The sequence below is a fragment of the Harpia harpyja genome, chromosome 19, assembly GCF_026419915.1.
Source record: "Harpia harpyja isolate bHarHar1 chromosome 19, bHarHar1 primary haplotype, whole genome shotgun sequence".
Taxonomy (NCBI): Eukaryota; Metazoa; Chordata; class Aves; order Accipitriformes; family Accipitridae; genus Harpia; species Harpia harpyja.
The window spans coordinates 2,337,341-2,356,745 of record NC_068958.1 but is presented as its reverse complement, the minus strand read 5'-3'; the positions used below and the strand labels follow the sequence as shown (position 1 = coordinate 2,356,745).

General features: G+C 48.4%; 2 protein-coding genes across 4 annotated transcripts in view; one reads left to right on the top strand and one right to left on the bottom strand.

Annotated features, from left to right (window-relative positions):
• The window catches only part of RBM18 (RNA binding motif protein 18), a 13,563-nt gene extending 8,643 nt beyond the window's left edge, over positions 1–4,920 (bottom strand). Inside the window, exon 1 of the mRNA XM_052814681.1 lies at positions 4,808–4,920. Coding sequence (XP_052670641.1) covers positions 4,808–4,920 — 113 coding nt within the window. The remainder of the gene's footprint in view (positions 1–4,807) is intronic.
• Positions 4,748–19,405, top strand: MRRF (mitochondrial ribosome recycling factor). Of its 3 annotated transcripts, none has more exons than XM_052814679.1 (7): positions 4,748–4,939; positions 6,154–6,353; positions 6,811–6,966; positions 8,194–8,312; positions 11,224–11,315; positions 17,174–17,333; positions 18,849–19,405. In XM_052814679.1, exons 2-7 carry the CDS (start codon positions 6,179–6,181, stop codon positions 18,924–18,926), a joined length of 780 nt encoding a protein of 259 aa, XP_052670639.1. In that variant the 5' UTR covers positions 4,748–4,939; positions 6,154–6,178; the 3' UTR covers positions 18,927–19,405. The 3 variants fall into 3 exon arrangements, with proteins under 3 accessions (XP_052670639.1, XP_052670638.1, XP_052670640.1); XM_052814678.1 differs by lacking the exon at positions 4,748–4,939 and adding an exon at positions 5,091–5,146; XM_052814680.1 differs by lacking the exon at positions 4,748–4,939 and adding an exon at positions 5,778–5,802.

Genomic DNA, 19,405 nt, shown 5'->3' with positions numbered 1-19,405 from the left:
GTGGCCCAAGACAGTCAAATACACCAGGCAACTTTAGGGACAGTCTAAATAGGAAGGGCAGACAACATTTTTCCTAATAAAGCCTGATAGGATGTTTGAAAAGGGCTTTAGCCCTTTGTTAAGCTTCAGGGGCCAGGCAAGAAAGTTCCAGGAATGTGAGTCATCTCACAGGATGGGTCACGGTGGACATTCAGGATATGCACTTTTAAAGAGGTGAAGGTGCAGCAAGTGTTCAGATGAGCAGTGCAGATGCAGAAGGGCCAATTTATCTCCCAGGGGAATATGCACATTGTAATTGATTATGGAAGGCTTCCCACATCCTTCGGAATAGAGATGAAGCACATGGTCTTCCAAGAGGCCTACAAACCCTCAGTCTCTGCTCAGATGGCAAAGGAGACAGAAAAGCAAGAGCCGGAAAAAAAGGAGCTGGTTACACAGTCACCAAGTTTCACCACCACACCTCAAGCTACCAACAAGCAGTCACAGACATACAAGTAAAAACACTGACTTTGGAGATGTGATGTATATATAAAACCCCTCCTGTTGAACTTTCAGAGCTTCCAAAATGTGTAAATGCACCTCAGGTTTGTTTCTGTAAATATATTGTATGAAAAGCACTTCCAATTTCAGTGATATGAAAATAAAGTCCTTATCACTAGAATGCTGCTCCTCTTTTGGCAAGTACAGAGGCAGTGGAAGGGCAACTATTATTCTCACTGCATTCTGTTTAGCAACAACAAAACCCTGCAGTTGCCCTGCTAAAAGCAACACTGTGTTGGGTTTTTTTTCCTGAGAACCTCTGCATTCAAATAGTACTTTCTTAGAAGCAAAGTGGTAGTTGTTTCTTCAAAACAAATTTCATTAAGAGTCTAGAAGAACCTATGTAATTATTTTATTTAGAATCTTTAGGACGTAGATGATGCAAACGCTATTTTCCAACCATGCATGCAATTTTTACAACTGCAGGTCACCTACTCTTCATGGAACAGCTCAGAACTGAAGTCTTGTACAACTAAAAGTTTCAGGCTGTGATTATGATTTGTTACTGTTAGTATAGCAAGGGCATTAACAGTAAGTTGACAAGTAGTTCTCCAAGCCAAGAGGACTTCAGTACTGAAGGAAGACACATCACGGAAAACCCAAAGCTTTAAAAAAAAAAAAAAAGTGAGAACATGTAAAAAGCTTTACTATGGCAACGACTTGGGTAATCCAGAGCTTGGAAGTTATTCGCACAGATGTGGCCTCACCGTGCTGTGCAGATCACCGCAGCCAACCTCAATTTCCACTTCCTGTCATCTGATGTGAATGCGAGACAAACCAGCAGCTCCCCCATTTCCTTTTCCTCCACTCTTCCTCCTGGCACCCTGAGTGCTATTCAAACACAGGCAAGGCTTCCTCTGAACAATGCTGTCCCAAGGATACCGCAAAGGTACCGGGCCACATGCAAAACCTATTATTGCGAAGAATTTGCCCCACTGGGAGTCAGTAGGAGTCTGTAACAACAACTTATGCACACATTGTTTTCTAGGTGAGACTCATCACGATGGGATCCTAGACAAGTGGCAGAACAGCCAAGGAAGTTGAACACCCGCTATTTCATACCCGTGGAAAATGAATGGTCATTCAAAGGCTACTGGAAACTAGATAATATGTATGTGTAACTACAGAGCTGAAAATGAAATTTTTGCCTGTCCAAAATGTTGAAAAGTCTCAAAAGGCTTTACAAACAGGAACGGGCAGAGGCAGTCCTACTCCGCTTGCCACACAGCAGATGTAACTAAAGTACAGGTTTTTCCCCCGCAGACAGGAGCACTGAGAGGTGATGTGAACAAACAGTTGTGCCACAGCACATCTCCTATCCTACTGTGCAGCTGGGGGACAAATGCTGCACCACGCAATGCTCACAGTGATGGTGAGGAGACTCCACAGCTTCCTTGCTCAGCGATACCAAACCCAGAACCGACCATCTGCTGCTCTCCTCGTGCACTGCCATGGCAGGCCCCACAGCAGGGATCATTCAGCATCAGAAGTGCCTGGAGACAGTGTCCTGTGTCATGAACAGCTGCAAGGTCCTATGGTGCCCGCTCGCCTCCTTCCAGCTCTAAAAATACGCTCAGTAGACTCCTAATACTATCTTCTTCCACAGGCAGAACAATCTTTTAAGGATGCTGGATAAAAGAAGTCACCCAAACAAACAAACATTACTGGTAAGGAGGAATGCCCACCAAAAGATCCACCATACCCCAGTACGTAGGGTATGCCAGCGTTCAGGATCCTTTGAGACTCCCAGTTGACTCACAGTTACTCAGTATGTGCAACAGCCTCCTATAAGCCATCAACTTGCAGGCTGTAATTTGTGGGCAGCCCTACATTTATAAATTCCTATTACTGCAGCTTGTGCTCAAATGTGTACGTTACCTATTAACTCCCTAGCGTTTGATTGCAGCTATAGGTTGCTCTCTAAATGGAAGTCTTGGAGTAATTCAAGACTTTCTGAACTCATTTCTGCTCGAGAAAGTCACAACCAGTTATTAACTCTGCTAACAACTCAATCAACTTTACTCCGTCTTAAACAAATCTAACATAGAAATTGCAGAGGCAACCCTTTAAAAATCAGATAAAAGCAGCTAATGAAGAAACAGCTATTTAGTTTTCAGGTGTATGTTTTCAGTCATATGATTAGTAACCTCAGCAGGGATAATTCAGATGAGCAAGTATGAGCAGAGATGTAAGCCCTTAGGATAAGAAAGTAAGGGCCAAGATGAGTTATAGAAACTTACTGACCTGACACAGAACCACACTCTTTCTCTCTGAGCTGAGAACATGTTAAAAGAAACTTCCTCTTTTTTTTTTTATTCACAAGGAAACAGAGATTACAATACAGTTTGCAGGAGAGAATAGCCATTTTTAAAGCAAAACCAAAAGCAAGAATTATAAAGCCTGGAATAAGCAACGAGCACTGTCACTCATCACTGGGCAAACTTTAAACATTTAGTGGCATGGAAGCACCCCTAGGTTTGATGACACTGGAGAACGAAGCCCCTTGCCCACAGCTGTGATGCTGCCCTGGACACGGTCCCTGGCAGCGAGGGTACCAGGGCAGCCGTGCCCCACACCCGGACTGTTGAATTCATGCATCTGCAATAGGTTGTTTGAAAAGGAACAGCCTGCCCATGCAAGAAGCCAGATGAAGCCCACAAAACTCATTTCACCTTATCTATGAAAACACTAAATTTTGCCATATAAAGCTATTACTTGTCTGGCCTAGATTCAGAGGAACAAGCTAGACTGAAAGGGTCTTTAAAAACACCATTAATGATCTCCCTGGGAAGTGAAGGACCTAATGCATTTACAAACACCCACTATTTTTCCCCCCACACTAACCCAGTTTCCTGAATCTTCAAGGACCCAGTAAACAACACGCTCAAGAACTCCTATATCTAATTTTATGTGGTCAGTGAATGTGGACAAACCAGAGTAACATAGCTGTGGGATAAAAATGGTAATTAATGCAGAAGCCACCCAAAGCTGAATGGCTGAAAAGCACAATGCATTAATGATTCCATTTAGAGGCTATTAGAAAACTGCTCTGTTAAGATGAACCACATTTAGAATAAAAACCTAGCACCTGCACACACACAAAAACAAGCAGGAAGAAAAAGTATTCCATGACAGACATATACAATAGTTAATCAAAAATGCTTGTTTCTTAGAAGTGTATAAACCCCAAACTGTTTTCTTTTGGGTTTTGGGGTTTTTTAATACAACCTACTTGTTTCTCAGCACACTATCCAAATATTGGACAGCGAGTCATATTTCCTTGACAATTTAGCTCTGCGAATATTATGTTTGCTCAGAAGATAATTATCTGTAGTCTGGAGAAAACACAAAATGCATACACACACGTTTGATTTATACGCTTATCCACCATAAGCAGCCAGTCGCACTGTGCCCTACCTCATTACCACTCAGTTACTCCAGTAACTCTCCTCTGTACAACCTGACACCAGCAAGATAACAACACAAGGCTCTTGGTCACCTTAACAGTCTCAAAGCTAAAATTCTAACATTTCCCTAGTTTAGAGAACAAGGATGTTTTCAACCCCTGGGCTTCCAGCCCGAGCGGTGGCTCGGAGCACCGCTGTGTGCGGCAGTTAAGCACTTACCTCTGAGCCCAAGGTCTGTGGGGCCAGCGCAGCCCTGGAGACACCCCACATACACAAAGCCCCCCGCCAACCCCCCAAACGTCAGGCCATCCGCTGCCAGGCGGCGGCACCGACCAGACACAAGGCCGCCCACCCAGTGCCGTGGGAGCTGGGACCAGTTGGCAAACCCACCGGAGTGGGCGACCATCACCTCTTGCTATGGGGGCACAGCCAAGAGCTGGCTGTGCTCCTGCAGCCTGCTCTGCCCTCCTGGGCACGGGGGGCACCCCCAACGCGGGTCCCCCAAACTGTCACCCACCCCACACCCGGCCGAGCCCCCCCCCGGCACCGGGGACCGGAGGGTGGGCAGCGCTCGGACCTAACGCTGGGCCCTCGGGGGCAGCCAGGGCTGGGGAGGGACAGGGCAGGAGCTGGCGAGGGGACACCGGGGAAAGCAGGAGATGTGGCACTGCCCCGGGGGGGGGAACAACGGCCCCGTCCGTGGGGGTAACGGGGGGGGAGGGGGGTCGGTACCGCTGCTGGGGGGCGGGGTAGCGGGAGGGAGGCGGCGTCCCTGAGGGACCGGAGGAGGCGGGCCCGCTGACGGGGAGAGGGGGTGTGGGTGTACCGGGAGGGCCGGTGCCGCGCTCGGAGTCACTCACTCGGTGATCTTGGGGTCGAGGTTGCCGATCCAGAGGCGGTGCCCGTCCTGCAGGGCGCCCTCGGAGAGGATGGAGGCGTTCTCCAGCGGCAGCGTCTGGCGCCCCGGCTCCATGGCTCTGCGGAGGGCACCAGTGAGAGCGGGGCAGGGCGGGGGACGCGGGCCGGGGCCGAGGGGACGGGCCGGGCCGGAGCCACACTCACCATGACACCGCGGGACCGCGGAGGCCGCGGCCGCTCCGTCCTCGCGTAGGCCTCGCCCCGCCCTTGGCGCCGCTTTCTGACGTCACGCCGCGGCGCGGCGCGATGACGCCGGCAGGAACGTGAAGGGCTGCGCGACGGTGAGGCAGGCGGCGGGCGGACGCACGCCCTTCCCCTCCCCTTCGCCGCCCCCGGTCCCCAATCCCCGGTCCCCGGCCCCGGCCTCCGCGGAGCACCGGGGGAGCGCGCGGGCGGGGCGGGGCAGGGCCGGCGCGTCCTGAGGAGAGGGAACCGGCGGGGGCGGGGCCAGACGAGAGGCGTGGCCTTGTGTCGGGCGGCGTGTGGGGTCAGATAAAGGGGCGGGGCATCGCGCGGAGAGGGGGCGTGGCCCCTTTCCCGCGGTGGGCGGGGCCTGCGCGCACGTGTGGCGGGGACGGGACCCCGTGGGCGCGGGGCGGGCGGACCGGGGGGGGGGGGGGGGGGGGTGTCCGGGATCCCCACGGGGTCCCCGCCGCCGGGCTCCGGGGTGGGGTGGGGGGGAGCAGCCGTCGTACCCCGAGCACGGGGGTTGGGTGACCCCGGGACCGTCGTCGGAGCGGCGGAGAGGAGCCCGCGGTCGGGAGCGGCCGGTCCCTCCGGTGGCCGTCAGCGGCGGCTTCCCGGCTCCCGCAGCCATCGCGGTCTTGTCCGGGAGGGACCGAGTTTTCCGTCTGTGTTTGTGCAGATCTGAGGGCAGCAGAGCCGCAGCTGCAGTAACGCCTCCGAGCCCAGGATGGCCCAGGCTGAAATAACTCCTGTAAACACGGGGGAGCCTGGGGGGGGGTTGGGGCCTGAAACCTCCTGTGACAGAAATTAAAGTGTCTGCTCAGCTGGCGTGCAAATACCAGATAGTTTGACGAGCTGTTCCTGCTTAGCAGACGCGGCTTTTGCCTCACTTGCCCGTGCCCCTCTGGTCAGATGTGCAAAGGCTGCGCAGATAATGTGGGTACAGGCTGGCTGCCACTGAGCCCCTTCCGCTGAATTTACCTCTTGGTCACTGCAGTACGCCCACACCCGCTGCCTACAGTGTTGAACTGTCACATTGCACTGATAGATACAGCTAAGACCTGAATCTGTTTCTTTTTAGCACGCCTTTTCTCTTTTCCAGGTGAGTTAGAGAAGAGCTGTAAACGATGGCTATGGCACTAAGGTGCTTCCGTCATCTGCCTTCCCTGCTTTATCGTTCTTCGTTCACAGCAATACGGGGGATGCCGCGGGCTCCCGCAGGCTGCCCAGCCCTGCTCCTGGATGGCTGCAGGCAGTGTGTCCATCAGATGCTGCTGACCAGACAGCTAGCTACCAAAAAAGGTGAAGGCGGCAGGCTTTTTCCTAGTGTTTGCAACCCCTCAGTATGTTGCCAGAATTTCTTTTCTTATCCCTTTTATCTCATGTACCAGTATTGATCTAACTTAGGCAGAACACAGCTCTGGAGGAGCTGGTTTGCCTGACAGTGTTGCAGTGTACAGGAAACCTTAGCCCTTCCCGTGGGAGAGGTACCGCAGGGAGTTGCTGCTGCTGCACTGGGGCAGTAGGTAGCAATCGTCACAGTCCAGGCTGGAGTCAGTGCACACAGCGTGACCTACAAGTATATTTTGGCTTATGTGCTCAAGAGCTGGGCTATTTACTCATCAAAAAATACAGTTACTTTGGTTTATCTTGGACTCTATTCTGAATGTAGCAGGGGTCTTAATATCTTCTTTCTACTTTCTAATGCAACAACTAACTGTTGTCAGAAATAGAAATTAATTTTATGTGTAATCTGCAGCTAAAGGTAAAGGGCAGAGTCAAGCCAGAGTGAATATCAGTGCTGCCCTAGTTGAGGATATTATCAATTTGGAGGAAACCAATGAAGACATGCAGGCAGTGGTAGAAGCTCTGAAAGAAGATTTCAGCAGAAATCTCAGTGTTAGAACGTCACCAGGTTGGTAACTTCCTTGTATGATGCTCTATTGCCTGTAAATAAGGATATCAAACCTAGTAATGGAGAACTCTGATTTTTTCAAAATTGATTTTCTTTTTATTGAGTTATGCACTGGGCACCCAATTACTACAACCCTGACATCCCCAACTAAAGGCTTTCTTCACCCTGAGCTTGACCAGGAAGAATCCATTTTTGTTAACTGCTTCCTGGAAATAGCTTTTGTAAGTGGGAGATGTCAAAAGTGTCTAACTGAACTGTTTGCAGATGTGATGAAGCAGCAGGTTGTCAGCTAATGGTGCAGTAGGGCAGGAAAAATCCAATTGCCATTAAATTAGCCTTTTGGAAATTGCCATCAGGCTGGTGTCTGGCATATACAAACTACTTTTGCTGTGGTTAGTGACCTTTACAGGCCTTGTTCACTTAGTGAATTTTGTGTTTTAGGAAGAAATGTGAATATATTTGACTAAGCTACAGTTACTATAACACTCTGAACGTACATATTTGTAAGTAGTATCAAGTTTCAGGGATAAAATTTTAACATTAAACAATGACCAAATTTGAATCATTCACCACCCCAGCTCTGGCAGGGGCACTTCAGTCTTTAATGGGGTTGGAAAGTGTAGCTCAGTCTCTTAACTATTTATTTTAACTATACGTATTTTTTTTAATTGCACTGATAAAGTACCTCTTGTCCCGTGTGCCTTTTGGCCTGTTAACATTTTGCAGCAGAAACTAGAGAGCAGATTAAGAGTAGCTCGGGGAGAAACTGAATACTTTAAATTAGGCAGCGTACAACACCTCCTCTTGGGACTTGGAACAAAAAAATGGGGGGTTTAAGAGAACACTGCTAAGTTAAAGACAATAGTTGTCTTGATTTTTATAACAACATTTTGATTTTCTTTAAGTTCTAAGAATTAAAAAATAATGATTTTCTTTTAATTCTTAACAATCTTGCTTAGTTTTCCTATTCTAGTACCAAACCCAAGAGTTCTGTTTCCATGTTTTCGTGCTTTAGAGTAATGTTGAAATATTTAGCTTGCAAGTACCACAGGGGATGCATGAACATAAACGGCACCTGAAGTCTGAATAAACACATTTTTTTTTCTTTTGTAACGTCTGTATTTTGCACACCAGAAGGGAAGTGGGACACTGCGTATGTGTTTTTCTTCAGCATCGCTGTGAACTGCTGTATCATACTGAAACTCCCCTGTGTTTGGTTCTTTTGAGGGGCCCTTGATCACATAATCGTGATGACTAAAGATGGGAAGTTTCCGCTGAACCAGCTGGGGCAGATCTCACAGAAGTCACCGCAAATCATTATAGTGAACATGACCAATTTTCCAGAGGTAAGAACGCGTTACCAAAGGCATTGCGAGGGGAGGTAATTACCACAGGAACAAACAGGTTGATGCTGAGCAAAGGAACATCTAGACAAAATCAGTCAAACCTGGCAGGGCTGAGAGCTCTGGCTGGGCTGCGTGTCACTTCGCAGCGGACGCAAACCAGAAACGGTATTTTGCTGCTGACTGCATGGAGCGAGCGACTCTTCAGCCCTGCCTGGCGCACAGAGCATCTCATGTGTAGCGGCACAGGGTCAGAGGAGAGTTCAATGCTGCCCGTCAGGCTGTGATTGCTCTCAGGGTTGCATCCAATAAATGCTACAGTATGAGGGGTTTGCTTTGGGGACTGGTTTCCCATCAGTTGGATCTGCAAGAGCTTGGTTGAAAAGTGGCGCTGAGCGTGTCGCAGACCAGATGCCTGGATTAACTGTGCCCTGCCAGGTTTTCCCGTGGTTTTATGGCACCCAGTAGTCTTGAGCACGTACGCACTCTCCTTTGGTTCACCTGAATTACACACGTGGAAGCAATGCTGCATCTGCCCCACTGTATGTATGTCATTTCAGTTCCTTACGAAGACGTGACCATGCACAAAACCAGGCATGTAGTTGGAATAGTCTGTGGTTGTGCTGGGGACACCATCAAACTCCTCTAAAACTTGCTTACTTATCACAAGGGCTGGTGACACCCCCTGAGAGCTCATGGAAGAAGCTGCTGATGTAGCCTACGAGCTTCTGAAAAGCCTCCCTGGTAGGACTTAAGCGGGGCCCGTGCTAAGTGTTGTGCTAGGGCCTGACTCAGGCACTGCTGAGGTTAGTGAGCTCCTCCCTTGGCAGTGCCTGCAGGGCAGAATCCGAATTAGGTGCTTTGACCCATCCCCTGGGAGAGCCGAGTCCCTTTAATTTTCTGCAGGAGCCTTAGTTAGACTTGCCCCTAAATGAGGCAGCAAATCTGAATCCCACCTCAGGATCAAGCACTAGTGGTCCCCTGCAGCGGGCTCACACAGATAGAGCCGGGCAGCCCTGCTGATAGGAGCAGTAATGAGCGCAAGGTTAGCTATTCATCCCGCTCCAGGTCTGGAGGTTTGCCAAAGCTTATCTCTATTTATTTTGCAAAGGCTTTCCCCAATTAATTAAGTCAGCAAAGTCTCAGAGGAGGTCAGTCTAAGGCACTTGATAGCTAAGTGTTTCTTAAAGTGTATCCAGTGTGTATAATGGCTTTGAAGAATGAAGGCTCCCTCATCAGCGAGTGCACCGAGGTCCCTCGGAGTGCCAGAGCTGAGAGGACTGGGGAAGTCACTCCATGACTTAGCCCGTGTCCAAGCAGGAGCTCAGGCTGAGAAACAGGCATGTGAGAAATTAAATGTCACACTACATAGCATTGCCTACATTTGCTTTCTAAGCCAAAGGACCGTTTTTCATTTGAACTAGAGCTAGAACTATTTCTCTCAATGCAGTTGTTTTATACCATAACTGTTCCATGGATAGGATTGAACTCTTTAAAAGCATTGCAGACATGTTTACTTTATGTCATTATTTACAGCGTATAGTCAGTACTTCGTGGCATTGAAAAGCAAATAAAAATGCCTGAACAGTCTAGGAAAGAAAATAATCATAGAAAAGGACTTGCAGGGCCACAGTCTGTTTGCCCGAGAGTTACAAAATCAAACAAGACTATGTTTTTTAAGCACAGCTATTTATTTCATGGGCTGCAAGAGGATGGGGGCAATATTGCAATATATCCCCTTTCTATGTCCTCCAATATGTATGTTAAACAACACAGCTTTTACTGAGCATTTCCTTCCTACAGAGCAAGCACTGTCCGTAGAATAACACGTTTACATTCCTAACATGCTGAGATCATCTTGGTTACATTTTCTCTGCCCTTGTTGTGTTCTAGAGGACAGCAGTTATGTCTTAGAAAACACGAGCAGAGCATTCATTTTGTTCAGTGATATCACACGTCGGAGACCTAAACAAATATGCAGAGCTTTAGTTTGTGCCTCAGTTGACAAAAGCTGAACTTCATAAATACAGTCTACTGCAGCAGCCTGGAGCTAAAGTTAACGATGGGAAAGAGTATCAGAAATAGCAATGCGCCTTGTAGGAAATGCCACGCGAGTGCCACAAGAATACAGACTCGCTCGGTCTTGTTATTGTCAATGTCAAGAAGGAAGCAATCTGGCAGAGCGCTGCGGGAGCTCCTGGCAAAACTCTGATTTAACCATAAAGCCTGAGACTCTGTAGAGGTACGCCAGTGCCCTGGGATGGGGAAGGAAGCCTTTTAATTACTTTGCAGTTACCAGGCAAACCTGTGCACCCCACCTTTTAAGCACAGCAGAGTGTCAGCCAGCGGTGGTGGAGTTTTGAGAAGTTAATCCTAAGTAATAAGCTGTAAAATAAACATTGAGCTGGGCACAGGCGCTATTTCTCAGGCAACTGCTACTGCCCCAATTTAATGTGGTTAGGTTGTAGTGCTGAAGTGGTTAAGTTAGTTAACATTTCTAAATTGGCACTGTGTGATTTCTAGTGGGAAACATTCAACTGGAATTTTTAAATGCTCAGAATCTTTCATCTCCTTTGCCACAGTCAGGCTATGCCTTGGGAATTTATTGTGGTTTCACTCTGCGTTGCCTCAAACCATTCAAATAGTTTCAAAGAAGCAAAACAGTTTTCTTTTGTTGTTGCTTCCTTTCCCCTCTCCCCCCCTTCATGCCCCCCTACCCTGATACCAAGCGCGGCCGAGGTTTCCCATTCGGTTTGATCAAAGCTCTCTGCACCAATGTAACTTCCTGATCTTACTGGTAACAGAAGTAAATGTTTCCATGTTCCGTGGAGATGGATTGCCAACTATTGACAGAGTTCTGGCATATGGGAATGATTATTTCCTAATTCCCTTTACCTTTTGATCTGTTTTACAGAGCACAGCTGCAGCTACGAAGGCTATAAGGGAGAGCGGCATGAACCTGAACCCAGAAGTGGACGGGACAATAATTCGGGTGCCAATTCCTAAGTGAGTATTGATGGCTGCCTGAGTTCATCATCATGCAAGATAATGCAATAGGTTGCAGTGAGTGCCCTTCAGAGGGTAAGCATGCACGATCGCTGCAATGTTGTGATGCATCTGCTTTCCAAATAGCAGTATTTCAGGTTCAGAAAAAAAGTCTGAGCCCCTAAAAGCGTCTGGTGGAACCTCTTCCAAGTGTCTGAGCTCTAACTCACCACATTTTGGCATCTGATGGTTGGTCTTATTGTTCTTTATCTTCCCCCTGCAGAGGAAAACTTGGTCCTAGCTGGCTGTAGCCCTTTGCAGGAGACAGCCAAAGGCTTTTGAAGCTGTATTGCCTTAATTCAGGAGCTGATTCTTTGCTGCCCCGCTGTAAATTCCTTGAATTACACCAGCGAAGACAGCAGTAACACAGTAGTGAACTAGTAGTATTAGGGGTGAATAGCACCTTGCTGCAGAGAACACTAAAAGTAAGTGATGAAAGAAAGAGGGAGAAAATTGATAGCTTTGACTAAAATATCCACTCCCTCTTCTCGTGTAATACACATTCTGTAACTGATGGCTGCGTAGAAATTGTGGTATAGAAATTTGATTGAAAAGCAGGCTGCTCCTGGCCAAGGACTGAGCATCACTTCCCTCACCCATCGCAGGTGTCTCCCAACCCTTGGACAAGGCAGGAGGTGCCACTGCATCAGTGCTTCAGTTTGGATCAGGAGAGCGCTTTTGAAGCGATCCTGATGATACCTGATACCTGTTTAACGTGCTTTGGGCTGCAGCGTGCTGGGGTCTCTGCCTGTGAACGCAATTCCTTTCAGATTAAACCAGAGAGGTACTGTCTGGGCACGCACCGAGTGTTCCCCCACTGCGCGCACGTGTTCTGTTCCTGGGACCAGGCTGGACCCTGTGGCGAGCGAGACCTCCCAGCAGCTCCGCTCATACCGTGCTGCGCAACTCGCTAGCGTAGACACGGCCTCTAACAAGGGCAGCAGCACTGCTCACCCAGGTTTGGGTGGTGCAAGGAAAATTCACGAGTTCCTGTGGGTGCTTGGACCCTGCAGCAATGAAGCCACCTAAATACCCTGGACAGATGTGGATGTACGTGGTCTCACAGCCTGGGCTTACATGGCGCTGGGGTGCTGCGAACAATTCCCACAAAGGGTAAAGACAGCTCTGTACACTGCCTGTGCGCACAAACACCTTGCACGTGCGCTGCATTTTACAAGCAGGTGACTTCTCAGTAAAGATGAACCAAGTATTTCTTGTGCTTTAGATCTACTTTAAAAATTCTATGGAATTTTATCTAGCATTTTGATCAGAGAAGTCTAATTGCAGCTTTCCATTGCTGTCGGTGAGAGGGAATGACATTATCATTCTATTTGCTGATTTTCCTTTCCCGTGTTCCCTGCCCTTCCCCCATTCCTCAGGAGAGGAGGCAGAGGAGGAGGAGGGCACCATTATCTTCATAATTGCTGAGGCTCCCGGGTTGCTGCACAGTGGTTTGATTGTTAATGGGCACTTGGGTCATCCTTGAATATGAATTGCAGGGGAGGAAACTCCAAAACTGCAAATCCCAATCTTTTAAAAAATACTGTTTTTTAAACAAACATGTACGGTCTGTCACTATCTTTTGTGGTGCTGCAGAGCGAAAACAAGTCTTCTCTCCCCAGGGAAGATCTGCCTAGTGTGCTCCCTTGTTCCTCTGGTATGTAAGGGTTGCTGCTCCTGGCCCCTTTCCCCCTGGCTGCTTGGCAGCCCCAGGAGTCCTGAGTTAAAGAGGTTTTCAGAGGTTTTTGGCTTGGGAGACGTGCCCTGCAGATCTGCCCTCGCAGGCACCTTCAGTCCCGTTCACTCACCCGCTCTTCAGTAACACGAGTGGGTCTTTCAGAGTTTCATCCGCTTATCAAAAAGACAAGCGGACAGTTTCAACCTTTTAAAACCTTCTGATGCAAAGCAGGGCAGAAATAATAAAATTCTGCTAGAGGCCTCTCTTATATCCCTGAATTACTTTTTAAAATTTTCTAAGTTTTTCATTTTCCCAACTCTAAAGGTGTTTACGAAAGAATATATGACAGACAGATGCAGTGAAATTGCCAAAATTATGGCAGGTGTGCAAAATGAGCAAACAAATCAGAAATGAAGAGACAATATTGTTTCTGCCGAAATTGGCTCTTTCATGAGGGGAGGCACAGGAAAAATAAAATCAAACCTGAATTGTCCTTACCTGTCATTAAAAACACTTTTTAGTCTGACCTATCAAGCTGGACACATACGCATCATATTTTGCCTTATGCAGGTCCAGCTATGCTTCAGTGTTTGAGTGTTTCAGCTGAGCATTTTAACATGGAGTTTACTTTTCAGTATTTACTCTATTAGTTTAGATTTTGCATTGCAGTTTTAACAGAAAAAATACACTCGTTTCGTTCATGTTTACTTCTGCTGCCTGCTAGGATCCCCTCTGCTCCCTAAGGCATTCGCCTGTTTGTGTTGCTAGCACTGCATAGGCAATATTTATTTGTGTAAAAAGTATTCTCTGAGGGTTTAAAAAATAAAAAAAAAAAGAAAGAAAACCAGCCATGGGAACATTTGTATTGGTTGATCTCTTGGCCGAATTTGACCTGACCTTGTGTCTTTTATGGTATTGCCTCATTTTTAGATTCATCTTTTTTGGACCCATTGTGTTACACTGGATATTGTTTGTAAATTAGTAATATTTTTATACATGCTTTACTGAAAGCCAGATGACTCATTTGAAAGTTTAATGACTCATTGTGAGTTTTTTTTCCTTTGCCCTTTAAGAAATATGCAAAGATACCTATTATGGGGAGAAAGGACTAAAAAAAATTTCATTTGAAAAAAACCCAAAGCTGTTTCTCAGCTGCGTTGCTCTGGATCGCCCATCATCAGAAGTCTCTTTCTTGCTTCTTGTTGAGCAATATATGTTGCACCCTGTGTTTATCTGCAATTATGCATGCAGAGTATTTAGTTAAGCCTACTTTCCTTTAACTGATCTCTCTCCTTCACAGGAAATTCCTAGCATTTGAGGTACAGAAATTACTCTTACCCGCATAAGCGTCTTGCGTTGGAGACGAGATGTGGCCTGTGTCATCCTCCCTGTGGGTCTGCTCCTGCTGTATGCGGGGAGAGGAGCATCCAAGGGTTGCAGTGCTTAAACCACTGGTCTCTGGGGGAAGCAGAAAAAGAGGAGATGTTACCCGTGGGGCGGTGTGTGTTTCTGAACACCCTGGCACGTCAGTCACTAGGCTCTGTCCTGATCCTGCCAAGGCAGGACCGTCCCCGGGGGAACGGCAGGATTTGAGCCCGCTGCTCCCTGAGCTGCAGGGGAGGGCGGCATTCCCGCAGGGGAGAGCAGAAGGGGCGACAGGGACGGACCTCGTCCTTGTTCCCCACTTCTGGCACCCCTTCCCCAGGTTCACTTCGCGCTTTTTTTTGGCTTTAAAGAGGGGGTAGGGGCAATGGTTACTAGACAGAAAAGAAAACATCTAAGAACAGCTTAAAATCCCAGATCTGGGGGCAGGATTAGACAACTGTCCTTAGAAACCGTGGGCCTGGCTTGTGTTGATGGATTCCTTAACCAGAAACAGCATCTGCTTGAAAAAGTGTCCGTTTCTGGCATTGTTGGTAGCATTGCTGAGAATTTACACACAGTCTGGCTGGAACATAAAACCCTCTGAGAAACTCCACGGCACTGCGCAGTGATAAAAAGAAATTGGTGTTAATAAAGACAGACAAGGAGGCATGAAAGCTGTGACCCGGTGCCAAGAAGCATAGGAAATCTGGCGGAGCTGCATAAACAAAAACATTTCCTTAAAGGCTCGGCAGCCCCAAGCAGGCAAGTGATACCCTCGGCACAATTTGCAAAAGCCGAGCAGGAGTGGGAAGGAGAATAGCTGACGGCAAGCTCGGTCTCCCAGAGCTGAGGCAGTCCTGCGGTGGACCGGCTTGCCTCGCCACCCAGCAGGAGATGGGAGAGATTTCTAGCTCCCTCCTCCAAGTTTAGCAGCTGGGATTGACTCCCCACCCCCCAAAAAAGCTGCCTGAGAATCTGACCTCACCCGGACCTCTGTTTGTGAGCCGGCTTTGCTGGTTTCGTACGTGCCACGGGACCTCTGGCTGGGGAGATCGAACACGAGAAGCCCTAAAGGCAGTGATGTTGGGATGCAGAGGAAACCACAAGTAACCCCACTCACTTCTAATTAGGGGTTCGGTCTAGGCTTGAGCCTCCGCTAACCAGAAGCCTCTTGCCACACATGAAATTCACTGGCCATCTCCCTCTGGCTGGAGAGACTGGGGGGGCCGAGCCACTGCCTGCGGGGTGCCCCCGGCTGAGGGCAGCATGCCTGCGAGGGGACACCGGGGCTGGGTCGTTGCTCAGCTTTTCTAGCAATCCCCAATTCCTGTAATTACTAATCGGTTCTGGGAAGCCTATTCGTTCTTGCGCCGTGAAATAAAGATAACTGGTGAGAGGCCAGCGCCTCCGCAGACATCTGCTGCGAGCGACCTGGCTGCCGAGGGAAGGTATCGGCGCGTGTGCGGCTTGCTGGGCCGAGCACCAGCTCAGGAAGGGCTGAGGGTCCAGTCGTGCCCCGAGAGCCTCCCCGTAACGCACACCCGTGCAGGGGCAGAGCTGCCCTGGGAGCCCTCATTCCACGTTTCCTGAGCTCTCTGCAGGAAGAGTCTTGGCCTCAGTGTTTTGGTGACCCAGGCTGTTGCAGCCAATTTCTAAATACTCCTGTGAAATGTTTATTTTGCAATATCTTCTGCGAGCAGACGGGCGCTCTCTTGCTAGCGAGTCTCGGTGAGCGCAACAGGATTTTTCATTCTCAAGGCGGTCTGGAAACTTCAATAGCCATGAAAATAATTAAAATATTATTGTTAAGCACTAGCAGTTGATGTTGACAGTGATCAGCTGTAGGTGCTGGAGCATTACCAGAGCAGAGGTGACACGTCAGCCATTCCTGTGCCTTATTCAGATGGCCAGACTCCCTAATCACCTGCAGTTTTTAGTATGGGGTGGAAAGTAGAGGGTTTTCTTGTGGGACCACAGCAGTAACTGGACCCACGTTGGGGGGGAAGGTGGACCTGAAGTTCTCCTGGGCCGAGTTACCTGTGGCTAGCCACGTCTAGCATCGTCCTCTTGTCAAACCAGGCATTCACATCATCTTGGTGGAAAAACCTGGTCGTGAGGAGCTGGAATAAGGTTGAGTGAAACATAAGCTCTGTAGCTTCCAGATACGTAATTCAGGCTCTTCAGTTGCAGGAAGACGATGCTGAGTTTCAGGAAGGGACGGAGGTTTCCTCCCAGCTTTGCAGGATTACACTTTCAGCTCCATCTCTCAGGTCTGGAGCTGGATTTTCCCTCTTTCCCACAGATGCTTTGGCAACAGAAAAAAGGAAAGTCTGAACATTTCAGCATGACTTTCAGGCACTGCAGTGACAACTATAAAACAAGTAAGATTCAGTCCAAGTCCCTCAGCTTAGGGCTGTGCTGGGAACTTTCCATTCTAGGCTCAAGACTTGGGGTGCACAGCCTTGGTGCTGCGCAGAGATGGCCGATTCACTCAGGTGGACCAAAGCAGGATAAAAACATGCCCTGAGCTGTTAAGTCCCTCTGCCCTTGTGACATAGGGCCTCCACACAGAGCGAGCTCTATCTTATCTATCTTTTGGGTGTCCCTGTGCAGCCCAGCTCAGTACTGCACAGCAGCTCTGTCTAGACCACTCGGAGAGGTGCTGCAGCAGAGAGGATCACGGCATTTATCCAAAGTCCACTGCAGAAAATGAATCTGGCTGTGCTACACATGACACTTTTTCCTTTTGGTGTTTTTTCTTTCTCCTCACTGCTAGGGTAACGAGAGAGCACAGGGAGAGCCTGGCCAAGCTTGCCAAGCAGTCCACCAACAAATCCAAAGAGGCCCTGAGAAAGGTGCGAAGCAAAAGCATCAACCAGGTAAAGAAGTTCAAGAGCAAAGTGTCTGAAGATACCATCTGGCTGCTAGAAAAGCAGGTAATTTTTTTTTTTTTCTTTCTGCCATATCGTGATGTTTCACAGCTCAATGGTGGGTTTGTCCCAGCCCTTGCTGACAGATCTCCAGCACTGAGAACCCAGCTGGGGAATGGGTGGCCCTGGGCTGAATATTTTTGGACTCCGCAATGGCTGTTGTATTTGCTTTTTCTATGTGAGATTTGGAGCTTCAATCTCAAAGCCAAATTTATGATATGAACCAGTGTAAGCTGACACAGGAAAAAAAAAAGTGTTCCCCAAAAGCTTTCATACTACGAGGGATTGTTGCACAAACCAGCTGAACTTGGGGAGCAAAACAACCCACGTCCATAGCTTTACTACCATTTACTCAGTGCCTGGCCACTGCAAAACAGCTGGTGTTAATGAGGATTGCTCCAGTTTGTTATTAATGAAAAGGCTAGCAAGATTATCTCTGTTAGGATTTTTTGGCTCCAATTCAGGAAAATACTTAAGCACATGCCTAATTCCCTAAGAGCAGATGTCACTAAAGTCAATTACTTGGGCATAAACTCAGGCACAAGCCTAAGTGTTTTGCTGAATTGATGCCTCTGAAGGCAGGCCATTACTTTTTAGCTGTTTGTTTATTAACAGCTAAAGTTAGATACATTGCAAATGCTTCGGGACAGTTCTCTGTGTGCTCACAAAAATAAACATTGATATACAGAGTATTTGTGCAAGCAGGAAAAATGGCTATGCTATTGTAACTGAATCCTGTTGGGAAGCAGTTCTCCCAGAGCAGACAGATGGTTTTCTGCATTTGTAGAGGTAGTGTCTCAAGTCTAATTTTTGTTTGTACCCAAATTTTTCAGCATGAAGAAAGGTCATCGTCATATACCTTGGACCTTGGGAGCATCTTAATCAGTCCCGTAAAACTAGTGCATAAACCCCCGCCATGTGCTCCAGCCTTTATCTGCACTCACTCAAATAAGCGCATGCACATTTTGGCCCCGTTTATGTGCTTGCCATGTCCATCCCATGTTACCAGGAGACCTGATCCCTGGGCAGGGCTTTAACAATGGCCATTTATTTCTTTTTACAAGAAATAAACACATCTGTTACTTGGATGTGTGAATTCTTAGTATGTACTAAGGCTGCACTCCTGCTATTACCTAGTTTGTTCTAATAGTGGAAAGGTTGCAGGAGGTAGTGAGGTAAGTGCTCTCTTCTCTGGTGCCAACACCAGCAGGTCTCTAACTCTGCCTTCCCCTGAAGTTGTTCTGTTAAATAAGTCACTTGTGAAGCTCCGCCAAGAGTTTGTTGTACGTCCCTTTTCAGAGCCGTTGACCAGTCCCTGCTCTCAATGTACAGATGCAACACTGGCACAGAATCACTGAGGGCTGGTGGGAGCCCCCGGGAAGAGCCAGTTATTGCCCCAATGCTATTTTGGGTTTTATTAGGACTTCAGGCTTTGTTCCAGGTGGTGATCCAGTCACTCCTTTCCCTTTAAACTCTGGCATCACCTAGCATACGACTCAGACTTGTACTATGTTGCCACAGATCCAGCAAATGGCAGACAGCGCTGTGGCAGAGATGGACAAGCTGCTGGCAGCGAAGACCAAGGAGCTGCTTGGATAAGCGCCATCCCGATGGACACACTCCCCCCCTCGAGCAAGAACGGACTGCCACGCACCCCAGTGGCCACCCCTGCCTGGAGTCAGCGACCTCGGGTGACGGGCAGGGGTGGCTTTGCCAGACCTCCGGAGCAGCTCTGTGCTTCGGCTGCTCCCATTCCCCACCTTGGATTGTACTGGAGGGAGGGGGGAGCTCTCCTCGCTGTTCTTCATTTAGGTGGCAACAGAATTGGGTGAACTACGATGAAAAATAATACAGCAGGAAGGAGGACTGCATGGTGCTGGAAGGGCTCCCACACAGAAGCCAAGGCACAGGAGGAACGACTGCCCTGCTCGCCTTGCGCACCAGCCCGTTTGCATCCCAGCACCTCGCAGCCTGGCAGAAGCAGGGACCACGTGCAAGGGAAACCTGCGCTGTCCTGCTGTGAACCTTGGCATTTATTTTTGCTTAAAATAAAGTCAAAATGAGATACGAAGGAGCAA

What these genes read in the sequence shown, in the direction of transcription:
- MRRF (XM_052814679.1), top strand. Translation starts at nt 6,179, where the DNA reads ATGGCTATGGCACTAAGGTGCTTCCGTCATCTGCCTTCCCTGCTTTAT. An exon ending in CAGTGTTAGAACGTCACCAG is followed by an intron (nt 6,967 to 8,193) that starts GTTGGTAACTTC and finishes GGTTCTTTTGAG; the next exon opens with GGGCCCTTGATCACATAATC. An exon ending in TCTGGCTGCTAGAAAAGCAG is followed by an intron (nt 17,334 to 18,848) that starts GTAATTTTTTTT and finishes ATGTTGCCACAG; the next exon opens with ATCCAGCAAATGGCAGACAG.